Genomic DNA, 13,514 nt, shown 5'->3' on the forward strand with positions numbered 1-13,514 from the left:
GTTGCTGACCAGTTGGAGTTACCACCAAGCCTTTTTCACGTCCACCCAGTGTTCCACATTTCCATGCTTAGGAAGTACATACTTGATCCTTCCCATGTGTTGCAACCCGATACAGTGGAGTTGAAGGAAAACCTAACCTTTAAGGAGCAACCAATAGCCATAGTGGACTTTCAAATGAGGCAGCTATGGTCAAAATAGATCTCTATGGTTAAGGTTTTATGGAGGAGCCAATTGGTAGAAGAGTATACCTAGGAGTCAGAGCAGTACATGCGCAATAAGTACCCGTACTTGTCCACTATGTAATCTTGTAATTCTTTATTTGGCCTTGTATAAAATTTGAAGACGAATTTTCTGTAAGGGGTACCCGTACTTGTCCACTATGTAATCTTGTAATTCTTTATTTGGCCTTGTATAAAATTTGAAGACGAATTTTCTGTAAGGGGAGGAGAATGTAATACCCCTAATTTTCAAATAATTATTTTATATGTAAATATAAATATTTTAGTATAACCCCTAGTATTGTAGGCTTTGCGTAGGTACTTTCATTTAATGGCAATTCGACCGTCACCCGGATTTACAATTTCGGGCTTAGTAAATAAGTTGCCAGAATCACTTCAGAATCGAGTCAAAGTTATAAGCTATCCCACCATTTTCAGACGCTCCAGATGCGTTCCAAGCATCAGAATTTGCATAGGTAAACCCAAACTCTGAGTTTCTTTAATTTTATAGTGCTAGGTTTAGAATAAAATTCTATAAAATATTCATGGGTAGTTAGAAAATTATAATTCCTTTTGTATTAGCTTAGTAATATTGCTAAGGACTGCAAGACAGTTTTAGAATTTTTAAAGCTCATTTGGGTAGTTTTTGCAAAAAGGGTTAGTTATAGAGATTAAATTATAATTTTTCAAAATTGTGGTTGTTGACTATTTGGATAGGCCCAGGAGGGGCCATGCAATGTGATTGAGATATGGTTGTGTGACTTGTGAATATAAAAGTGTATTTTTGAGCCCTTTTGTAGGTTGGGTAGATCCTAGTTATAGGGAGAATTTTGCCGGATTTTCAGCACAACTTAGGGTGTCTTTGGTTCTTTTTAAACTTTTATTGAGTTAATTATATTAAATAATTATAATATAATTGTCAGGTGAGCTGGAACAACCTTCCTCCTCCGCTCAGCCACCACAATAACTTTGGTTTACGTTTGTGAGTAAAATATTGATTTTAATTATAATTTTAATATTATTATATGTTCAGGCATGCCCATGCATCACTTATATATATATATATATATATATATATATATATATATATATATATATATATATATATATATATATATATATTAGACACGTTTTATATTGCATCTTTATTTGATGAAATGTTATTAATGTTGTTTTATGGTAATTTGGAGCAGTGTGCGTGTGTTGGCGTGCGTGTGGTGTGTGATATCGGATATGGATAGGATGGGTAGACGCGGCTAGAGCTTGACTCGCTAGGACCCAATCCTTTTATGGATAAGTCGGGGTAGGCACGGCTCGAGATGATCTCGCTGGCCCCCGCATTCGGTCTATTAAGAAAAAGTCTGGCTTGAGATGTACTTACTGACAGAGGTTGGATTAAAAGAGTTGTATAGGGGATCGGCTCCTATATATGTGCTATTTGAATATTATATGGGTGTGTGAGTGCTCTAAATTACCTTTTTATTATTGTTTATGATGTGACTTGTATGAAAACCATGAAGGTATTGCATTCCACTCTTTAGGATGCATTAGCTTTAGATAACTATAGAAATTGTACTTAAAATCAGTATTTTACTCTTTGAATCGAACGCTTACTCCTGTTCACCTATTTTTCTAGGATACAGGAGGTCCTTTATTGAGTTTAACCTGCTCTCTTCTTTGTAGGTCTACTATTGGCATTTAATTGTATTTTGTTCTTTTACTCTGTTTTAGAACTCTGCATGTATTATTATTATTAGTGATGTATTCATTTGAATCTGTTATGTATGTATTAACTGAAATTGTAAGCATGATATATGAGTATGCGTGGATGATCATTGGGTTGAATGAGGGAGCTAAGCTCCCATTTGAATTAGTATTGTTATGAGTATATGGAGGGTGAGCTAAGCTCCCAAAATTGTTATATATATTGTGCTTATAGGTTGGGTAAGTCAAAAACTCCTCGTTGAATGGTCCATATTATGGCCGAACTCTATCCGGTTGATTTCTTGAAATTGGGATCAATATAGGCCTTAGAATTAGGTTAAGGAATAATTAGGCTTATTACAGGTCTCAGGAGCTTTAGGTTGGCCCAAGTCCTAGTGTCGGTCCGACTCATAGGTTAGATCGTAATAAAACTAATCCTAGTTTGAGTAGAAAAATATTAGTAGTCCTAAATGTAATAAGAAAGCCCTTAATTAATTCTAAAACAACTATTACCATTGTCTTTGACTGAAAAGGAAGTTGATGTAGGAGGAATAAAGAAAACCCCAAAAAGGTCACTGGTCTTTGGGACAAAAAGACACACCTTGGGGGTGTGTATTGAGCTGTTATACTCCCTAGGGGTGTGTACTGGTCTGCCCCTTCGCTCAAGTTTCAAAAACTTATTGGAATACCCTATTTTCCACTCGTTTAAGGCTCTACTTTCTTCCTTATCATCCAAGACCCCACATCACTAAGAGTGTATATTTAGTTAATCAAATCAAAGTAAACTAAATTTTTAATTTTTAACCAATGCTAAAATATTAATGAAATCAAATCAAAATTGAAAAAAGTTGAACCTAGCGGAAATCAATCATAATCAAACTACTAAAAAAATATAACATATTTTATGAGGTTAATTAATTAATTAATTAATAATAAAATATATTTATAGTTATTTTTAATTTATAAAAAAATAAATATGATTTATATTATTAAAAATTATAATTAATATATTAATTAATAAAAATTTAATTATTTTGCTATCAAACTAACAGGTAATTGAATCAACAAACGAAAAAAAATTAAAATTATTAATTAAAAATAAACTGAATTATAGATACTCTTATCAAAATAATTAAATTTTATCAATTTAATTTAATTTAATTATATAATCATAGTTTTTTTTTTTTTTAAGTTATATAATCAAAGTCAAATAAAATAAAAATAAAAATTGAAAGATTGAATGAGAGCCAAAGGCCGGCGCCCCGAGAATGGAGGGCAATTGACAAAAAAAGTGTAATCAAAAAATGTAAAATACTAAAAAATGATGAGTTTGAAACTAATTACCAAAAAGGGGTAAATTTTGCTGAGGTGGAGAAGGTGAGTGCTGGACGCTAATTATAATAGCGTTTTTAAGGTCCGGACGCTATTCAAAATAGCGTCCAGGTAAAAAAGTTGAAAAAAGAACTGGACGCTATTCAAAATAGCGTGCAGCTCCAATTTAAAGGTTGGACGCTACTTATAGTAGCGTTCAACCTTTTTTTTTTTAATAATTTTATTTTATATTTTAAATAAAATATAAATATTATTTTAATAAATAAAATTATAATATGTAATATTATATATTATAATATTTTTATTATGAATATTATTTTTTAATTTAAAATTAAATTAAAATTTAAATAAATAAAAAATTAAAATTAAAAAATAAATAATTAAAAAAATTTAAGAAAAGTTGGACGCTACTATAAGTAGCGTCCAACTTTTCTTTAAATTTTTAATTATTTTATTTTATATTTTAAATAAAATATAAATATTATATATTAATAAATAAAATTATAATATTATATATTATAATATTTTTATTATGAATATTATTTTTTAATTTAAAATTAAATTAAAATTTAAATAAATAAAAAATTAAAATTAAATAATTAAAAAAATTTAAGAAAAGTTGGACGCTGCTTTAAGTAGCGTCCAACTTTTCTTTAAATTTTTAATAATTTTATTTTATATTTTAAATAAAATATAAATATTATTTTAATAAATAAAATTATAATATTATATATTATAATATTTTTATTATCAATATTATTTTTTTAATTTAAAATTAAATTAAAATTTAAATAAATAAAAAATTAAAATAAAAAAAAAATAAATAATTAAAAAAATTTAAGAAAAGTTGGACGCTACTATAAGTAGCGTCCAACTTTTCTTTAAATTTTTAATAATTTTATTTTATATTTTAAATAAAATATAAATATTATTTTAATAAATAAAATTATAATATTATATATTATAATATTTTTATTATCAATATTATTTTTTTAATTTAAATTTAAATTAAAATTTAATAAAATATAAAATTAAAATTAAAAAAATAAATAATTAAAAAGGCTTAAAAAAATTAGACGCAACTTATAGTTTAATTTTTTTTAATTATTTTATAATTTAATAAAATATAAAATTAAAATTAAAAAAATAAATAATTAAAAAGGCTTAAAAAAAATTAGACGCAACTTATAGTTTAATTTTTTTTAATTTTTTTATTTTATATTTTTATTATAATTTTTTATTTTTTTAATTTATTTAAAATATAAAATAAAATAATTAAAAATATTATAGAATATATAATATTAATTATTATAATTTTATTTATTAAAAGAATATTTTTAATTTATTTAAAATATAAAATAAAATAATTAAAAATTTAAAGAAAAGTTGGACGTCCAATTTTTCTTAAATTTTTTTAATTATTTATTTTTTAATTTTAATTTTTATTTATTTAAATTTTAATTTAATTTTAAATTAAAAAATAATATTCATAATAAAAATATTATAATATATAATATTACATATTATAATTTTATTTATTAAAATAATATTTATATTTTATTTAAAATATAAAATAAAATTATTAAAAATTAAAAAAAAGGTTGGACGTCCAACCTTTAAATTGGAGCTGGACGCTATTTTGAATAGCGTCCAGCTCTTTTTTTTAATTTTTTTCCCCCGAACGCTATTTTGAATAGCGTTCGGACCTTAAAGACGCTATTATAATTAGCGTCCCGCACTCACCTTCTCCACCTCAACAAAATTTACCCCTTTTTAGTAATTAGTCTCAAACTCACCCTTTTTTAGTATTTTACATTTTTTATTACACTTTTTTTGTCAATTGCCCGAGAATGGACTAGTCCACCAAGCTTACGAAAACTTCAACGCGTCGTATTGGTTTTCTTCCCCTATGCCTATTAGGATTTGCTATTTCCCACCATTAATGCTAAAACCTTGGCGGCGACGCAAATTAATAAATACCCCAATTAAACCCTCATATCCTTCACTCCAAAATTACTTACCACACTGCTAAACAAAACCCTTCCTTTTGTCTCTGCAATCTCCAACAAAATCTATGGCAGAAGATAATCAGGCTGTCGTTCCGTTAGCACCTCTGAAGTTTTACCCAAGAAGCGATGAGGAATTTGCCTTCAAACCAATAAAACCCCGCCAAGATAAAAGAAGTAAATGCCTCGTTTATGTTCTTGCTGGAATTGTCTTCCTCAGTGTAGTCTTCCTTGTTATTGCCCTAGTAATGCGTCCGAGAACTCCTGATCTCGGATTGAGCTTGGTTTCTGTGAAAAATCTCGTTTATACTAATAATAATGCATCGTTCCCTTCGTTCAATATGACAATACAGGCCGAGTTCACGATCGACAATCCGAATTTCGGGCAGTTCGTGTTCGAGAATGCTACTGCAAGTGTGTTGTATAGAGGCAAGACAGTGGGCGAAGCCAAAATAGGTGGGGGAAGAGTCAGTGCTAAAGAAACAGAGAAGATAAAGGTTAAGGTGGATGTGAGATCGTATAGATTATCGGATGTTGACAACTATAGCAAGGATGGGATTTTGAAGCTGAGCAGCTATGCCAACTTCAGTGGAAGAGTTCAATTGTGGAAGATTGTAAAGAAGAGGAAAACTGCTTCCATAAATTGTAGCATGAGTTTTAATTTGACAAGCCCTGCTTTTGATCTTCAGGATTTGATATGTAGCTGATAGGTATTGATGGTAGATGCACGTAGTCGATCTTCTTGGGTTAGTGTAACCCAATTTCGTATAGTTTTTCGAGCTTGCAAAAATTTCCTGCTTTCCATAGAACTTCATTATCTTTGGATTGAAGATGATACTTGTAAAAAATCTTTACCCTATTTAGTTAGTAAACGATCATTGTTAAACACAAAATCTTTAATTAATCCTGATTGTTAGAATGGAAAAACAAAATAGAATTATTAATTATTCATAAATTTTTCATTATTTTTTATGACAGGTACTTTCATTCTTTTTCTTTTTACCCTTTTAAGCATTACTATAAAGCAAACATTCAACCACTCCACCTATGAAATCCAATACATATGGTGGAGACAGTCTCCTTGAGAACCAAGTTAACTGGCTAAAGTCAAGCATTATGGTGATAATTAACTTGTTAACTTGATATGATCATTGGTTATTGCTGGACTAATTTGTGATCGACAAGCCATTATTGCCGAGTGGGAGATTAATTAATTATGAGCAGTGACCTGATGTAAAGGCTATCTATTGGACACATTATGTTTTCATAGTGGTGATGCTAACAGCTTAACTAACTCATACAGAGGAATTGAAGTCTTGGCAGGTTTGAAATTAATATTGAAAGTAATAGGTGTGAATTTTGAGTTCAAATTGAAAGTGATTGGTCAAAGTGAAGGTGATGGAAATTAAAGGTTACTTGTAGCTTAAAGTTTTGGTTGCTTATCTATAAGCAGAAACAATAATGTAGATGCTAATAATATATACATAATACACTTTAAAGTAGGATGGAACATATTCCTAATTGAGAGGGAACATATTGAACGTAATTGGATTGATTGGTAATGGAAATTTATTTATTTATTTATTTTATTTACAATTGTATTGAACAAGACTTGCTATGACATAAACACGATATCTTAAAGTTGCTTTAAACTCTGTTTTGGCTTTCAATGTCTTAATACTCTTAACAAAGGTCCAACCGACAAAAGTGAAAAGACTAGCTAGCCATCAGAAGTTTTTCCAGTAATTCTGAAGCAAATGAAAATGATGAGAAGTAATCCAGCTCTAATTTCTTTGAATTTAATGGAAGATTGAAGTAGAATTATTATTATTATTATTATTATTATTATTATTATTATTATTATTTCAACAAGAATCCTCAATCAAGAACCAACGTTACAAATACAATTATAAGCTTAGTAATTTAAAATATATGCTACTCCTACATGCATAATTTTTAAATTTTACCTCATGTTGTACTTTTGTTCCTTAACTTTAATTTATTATTAAAAAAACCCTAAATTTTAATTTTGTTTCATAAAAAATCTCTCTAACTTCAATAGCAGGTTTACAAATTAAAAAAAAAAAATTCCTCTAAGCTATAGTGTAACATTTACAAAATACAGTTTCAGCACTTTCGGTGAAGAGTAAATTCTTCTCCTTTTCAGAAAGCAATTGTTAGGGCATTGGTATTTTTATGATAAGTACAGAGTGACTAAAATTGTCGATTTTTATTAGTGTATGAAGAAATAAGATAAAAAAGTAATTTTATATATATATTTTTTTAAATCTACTATAGCAGGTTAGATGGATTTTTATGAAATAAAATTAGGTTCAATGATTTTTAGGTAATAAATTAAAATTAAGGGATAAAAGTGAAATACAAGATAAAGTTTAGAGACGGCCTATAAAAAATTATATGCTCTTGTATGCGAAGTTATATGGATGCAAAAAAAAAAAAATAATAATAATAATAATAATGATTTGATTTGTCTATAAATGAATATATAAGTACGAAAATCTATATCCAACTCAGCAAGGAGAGTCTTAGTTGTTGAGAGTAGTAATAAAGCAGTGAATACATTTATATTTATAATAAAATTAATTCTTATATAATTATATAATTTAATTATGTATTTTTTATCAATTCATAAGTAGGTCTATTATTCGTATATTATAAATAAATTAAATATGTAAATATATAAATAGAAAAATTATAAATAAATATAAAAAGAAGTCGTCAATTTTTAAAATTTCAATTATCAATTTTTTTTACTTACTAAATACTTTATTAAAATTTTAACTCTTAATTAACCGTAAATTTTAATAATTAAATCAAATAGACTTTATCTATTTGCCATTATTATTTGAAATATTATTGTGAAAATATTCTCTTAAATATATTTGTTAGATACTGTTTGAAATTATTTTTATATAAAAATTAATATATTTTAATTATAAAAATTTAAAAATGATAAAATAATCTTCTTAAAATTATTTATTAATATCATTTAAAAAAATTCTAAAAACCAGTTTCAAATTAACTTTTACCCTCTCAACCGTAATCAAAACGAAGCCTATATCTCATCCAAAATGCTGGGGACAAGTCGAAATAATTGACAAAATGAAAAGGCAAAAACGAAATTAAATGATATATGTGTGTGTATGTATGTGTGTGTAGAGTAAAAGGTGCTCTTACCTTTTTTTTTTTTTTTTTTTTTTAATCTTTGTCTTTTTTGTTTATAAAGTGAATGCAGCTACTAATAGTCCATCTATTAAGACCGTGTTTTCCTCTCTCTCTCTATCTAATTAACTTTCTAGAGAAAAAGTTAGCTTTTGAAATTCAGGGAAAGCTTAACTTGTAACATTCAACTAACCCTGTCATTAGGCTTTCTAATACACTCAACTTAGGACAATACAAACTAAGTGAAAAAACCTAGAAAAAATAATACAAGATGGAAAGTTTTCTCTTTTGTTTTTGTTCTTAGCTTTAGGGTTTCCATTATTTTCTCTGCCAGATCTGCAACTTCTTACAAATAAGGGGCTCCTCTCTTGTCCGAAAAAGGGTTCCTCCCGCCCCTTTTCAGGATGGGTTTTATATAGCTAAGTTTTGGTTTTGTTTGCATAGTATGTGCTACATTTGTGATGGTGTCTTGATGATCTACTTAGTTTGTTTGGACTATATGTCCGATGTGTGCATGTGAGATTTCACTTAGAGGAAACTTATCTCAATTGGCTGGGAAAAGGGAAGGAGATCATCCTTGAAAGATCAAAGAGTTAGTTGAGGTGATTGAAATGGCTGCCCCCTCTAGCTAAGGAGATTAAGAGGTTAATGGGCTTTGCCTCCTCATTCTCCATTCCCTTGAGTCTCTAGATGCTGACCATTAATGCTTCTTAATATGCTTTACTTTTCAATTGAGCTATGGCCAAATGAAGTTTATTAGCAGGGGACCTTCTTGAGTTTGGTTGGACTTCGTTTGTTGCTTGTTTGCTGGTGACCAAATCACCCTTGCCTTGCTTCCATGGAGGATATCATTCTGCTGTTTGGTGTAGTATTCATGCAAAGTACTTCTATCATTCTCTCTACTGTCGAGTTATGATGCATGGTTAGAATTTGCCTAGAGTGCTAGGGTTTCCTTATTTGGGTTATAGGTTGGTTTTATCTTTTAGACTTTGGGTGGTTTGGGCTACCTGATGTAATCATTTTGTATAGGTATTTTAGGATAGTTTTGCATCCATTTTACCTTTTAATTTAGTAATTTATGATTTTAACATTTTTTTAATTAAATTGTTAAATTTAGTTATTTTACAGTTAATTTATGATTTTTCATGTTTCTAATAGGTTAAAAAATGATTTGAAGGTTAAAAGTGCCATTGGAGGTGATTCAAGATGATTTAGAAACCTAAAATAGTGAATAAGTTAAAGAAATTGTGGAAAGTGGGCTTGTCAAAATTTGCTTAAAGTATGACATGGGGTATGTTTAATTCAGCAGAGGCATGTCACACAATATATAATCCGACACATGGCATGCCACAAGTCATGCACAATAAGAAAGATCAATTTTATAGCTGAGATTTATTCAAGACTTGTCATATCTAGTGTCATTGGGTACTACAACACTTAAAGCTGTTCTTCTAAAGTCAATACAGGGCATGTCAAAATACATTGAAATCGACATTGTGTATGTCGACTAGCATAAAAAGCATGCTGATTTGAAAAAAAATTTACACCTCATCACTCATATACTTTTTTCCTTATCTCCTTTTAGCTTATTCTATAGTATATTTTTAGGCCATATAAATTTATCATTTTCTCATTTTAACAAAAAGATGAATGTGACACCCCTTACCCGTCTACAGTGTAGCCGAGCAAGTTATGCCACTCAGTGTGTCGAAACACCAATTCATGTTTCAATTTCAATTAATCCCCTTTAATTCATTTATTTATAATTTCTGATAAATCTAAATTTTTCCGTAAATTTTATAGAAAATCCGGCAGAGTGCCGGCTATAAATTGGACAAACAGTTCTTCAGAACCTGTTAAAAACACTCCCAATAATATCATCACATTATTCTCAATCAACCTCCAATATATTCTCAACAATTTCTCAATTCACTTCAGTATCTAAAAAATTTAATTCAATTCAAAACACAATCCACTCAATGAAAAATGCTCAATTTATTACTGAACATATTCCATAGATACTTACATCAAAACATAATTACATGAACTTATAATATACATTACAGAAGGTTACAAAATACCAAATGTTAACATATCAAAATATCAAAATGGCCTAATGTCCTACCAAATGCACTGCAATGTGAGGTGACTCTGAACTCTGAGTGCAGATATGAAGGCTCACCCTGTATGAGGCCTCTTTGGACTCCCGGCTATGTCTCCAGACTGCACGCGTGGCAAAGCGGCGCTAAGCAATTCTGCTTAGTGGTGACAATATAAAATAAAATAAAATAAAATAAGACATGTGTGCAAAATGTATATTTACATTTTTGAGTGGACTAAATTTTCAATATTTATTGCAATATTATTCGATTAAAGTTTGGTAAAATTTATTAATACTGCCCGAGTAACCTATACTAGTTGACTGGACTGGATAAACGGGTACTAAGTACCTCGGACCATCACACCATCGGTCACATTGTGTCTCCCGGTGTGCAACAGAACAGCTAATAAGCTGTGATAATTATCGGGGATTAAACCCGAGTATAATAACTCATTATCATAGCCAAAGGCTATTATGTTACAGAATGGCATGGGAAGCCATGAAATACAGAATGGCATAAAGCCATATGCAGATGACTAGAACCCTATTGGCATGCCAAACTATCCAACCAATCACATTAGGCCTACTAGGGCATTTAACACTTTTTATTTGTGTAATTCTTTGAAATTGAAATTTTTATGACTACTATTCATTTCACTAGTCAACCAAAATGTTGACTTTTGCATTGATAATAGGTAAATTAGTTTAATTATCATCAATAAACCTCATTTTGCATTTAAAACTTGTTGGTATTGGTTGCCAATACCATCTCTAACTTAATGATAATTAGACAAAAATTTCAGTTTTCATGCTTTGTCTTTACTGTTCCATTAGTCATATTTGCAGTGGAAATTTGGAAAAGTGATCAACATGAAAATTGTTTCTTATTTTGTCTAGATGAATTTCTTTTTTTGAATCACTCCATTTGGAGTTTTATAGCTCAAGTTATGGCCTAAATACCATAACTGGCCGGATTGGACAGATTCCAAATTTCTGGGCAAAACTGGTTCTGCCAGATTTGGTAACTCAAGTTTGGTTGGAAATTTGACTAGGTTATGGTCATAATTTGGGTCAGGTTTCTTCATGAAAGTTGTTGATCTATATGTCACCTTGTTGCTGGTAAAATTTCAGGTCAATTGGACCTTTCTACATTGAGTTATGGCCAAATGACTAAACACTGTTCATTTGGTCATTTTGCCCAGGCAGATTGCAGGTCACCCAGATTAGGGAAAACTTTTGGTCAAGTTGGTTTGGTTTTATGGGCATGGTTTCTTCATCAACGTTGTGCCATTATATGTCTAGTTTCATGTCCAATTGGCCAAACACCAATTGAACCTCTACAATTCAAGTTATGGCTATCCAAACAGGCTGGACTCATAGCCAAACCTGCAGGTTACACAAGGCAGCCACTCCAACCTCAAATCCCACAACCCAATTCACTTCATTTCTGGTTCAAACCAAACCAAATGGTCACTAATTGACCATTAAAACCTACTTCCATCATCACAAGATCAAATCTCATTCTTCAACCCAAACCCTAACTCAACAATTTCAAAATCATGCATTTTCACTTTATTTCATCAATCTACTTAGCAAATACATATTGTGGGCAACCCTAATACCCTTTTAACTTCATTAAATTCAACACCATCAAACCCTAACCATGGCTGCCAAAAATAAGGGATGGCATACCAATGTCTTTCATCAAGTTTCATTGTCATTTAATCACTAATATAGTGCTTAAACATGAAATTGAATTGAAATTTAAGGTTTTGGTCACTAACCTCTTTTAGCTCAAATCCACGCCAACCAAAACTTTAATTTTTCTTCAAAATTTTGCTGCCCAAAGCTTCCTCAAGGTGTGGGGTGAATTTTTTGTGAAGACAACTAGGGCTTTTAGGGTGTGGAAGCTAGGGAAAATCAAGCTTGAAAAAGCTTGTCCATGGAGGTTAGGGAAGAATGGTTCACGGCAAGGAAGAAGAAGAAATAGAAATATGATTTTTTTTCTCTCAATTTTCAGCCCATTTGTCTCTCTTAAACACATTTATGCCATGTGTCAACACTTGAGTGGGTAAAGGCACACTAATGACATCATGTGATGTCATAAATTCCCATTTAATTCATTTTTTTTCTTTTCTTTTCTACTCATTTTCAATTCAATTTTTAGTGATATTTATTCACATTTTATGTCATAATAATTATTTACTTAACTGGACAAGTCGGCCAAAAATCACCTCTGAAGGCGAAATGACCAAAATGCCCTCCGTTTGGCTTAACGGGCCAAAATTGTCTGTACCGATTGAAAATTTTTTCTAAATATTTCCTTGGAATTCTAATGCCATAGGAACCTCAGTGACCCTTCTCTGGAGTCCCAAAAATTATTTTATAATTTTCCCCCCAAGTCTAGGGCTCCTAATTGCGAGAACCGCAACTTCTCACTAGGTTACCCATCGCTAGGGCACCGGCTCATTTAACTTGGTTGTATTTTATTTCTAAAATTTTCCTAAATTTTTCTTATTAATATTTGAGTTAATTATAGTTCCTCACTTTAGTTTAAATATTTTTTCAGACATTCTAGCTGTCCGGACCGACACCGATCACCGGAACAGTAGAATGTACGAAACAGGGAGGATGTTACAATGAAAGAGAGAGAAAGAAAAGAAAAGAGAGAAAGAAAGGAAGGAACGCCATTCTATATGGATTTGGAGCTGCTGCAAGTGATGTATGGAGCTACAAATTTTAGAGATTTAGATTCTCTTCTCTTGGGTTTTTTCTATTTTTAGTTTATTTTGATGTTTCTTTTATTTACTTTATCATTTTCTGTCATGACCCAAATTCTGGGCTGGACCGACACTAGGACTTGGGTCAGCATAAGACCCTCAAAGCTCGTAGTAAGTCTAACTATTCCTAACCCAACCATAAAGCCTATAAACATAGTCCAATTTCAAGAAAACAAATAGACAAAGTCCG

At 30.1% G+C, this 13,514-nt stretch overlaps 1 protein-coding gene across 1 annotated transcript; it reads left to right on the top strand.

The window, feature by feature from the left end:
* The first annotated feature begins 5,203 nt into the window (after nt 1–5,203).
* Nucleotides 5,204–6,164, top strand: LOC110649630 (late embryogenesis abundant protein At1g64065). Its single transcript, XM_021804292.2, has one exon. The coding sequence runs from the start codon at nt 5,329–5,331 to the stop codon at nt 5,965–5,967; it is 639 nt and encodes a 212-aa protein (XP_021659984.2). The 5' UTR covers nt 5,204–5,328; the 3' UTR covers nt 5,968–6,164.
* The last annotated feature ends 7,350 nt before the right edge of the window (nt 6,165–13,514 follow it).

This window comes from Hevea brasiliensis, chromosome 9 (genome assembly GCF_030052815.1).
Source record: "Hevea brasiliensis isolate MT/VB/25A 57/8 chromosome 9, ASM3005281v1, whole genome shotgun sequence".
NCBI lineage: Eukaryota > Viridiplantae > Streptophyta > Magnoliopsida > Malpighiales > Euphorbiaceae > Hevea > Hevea brasiliensis.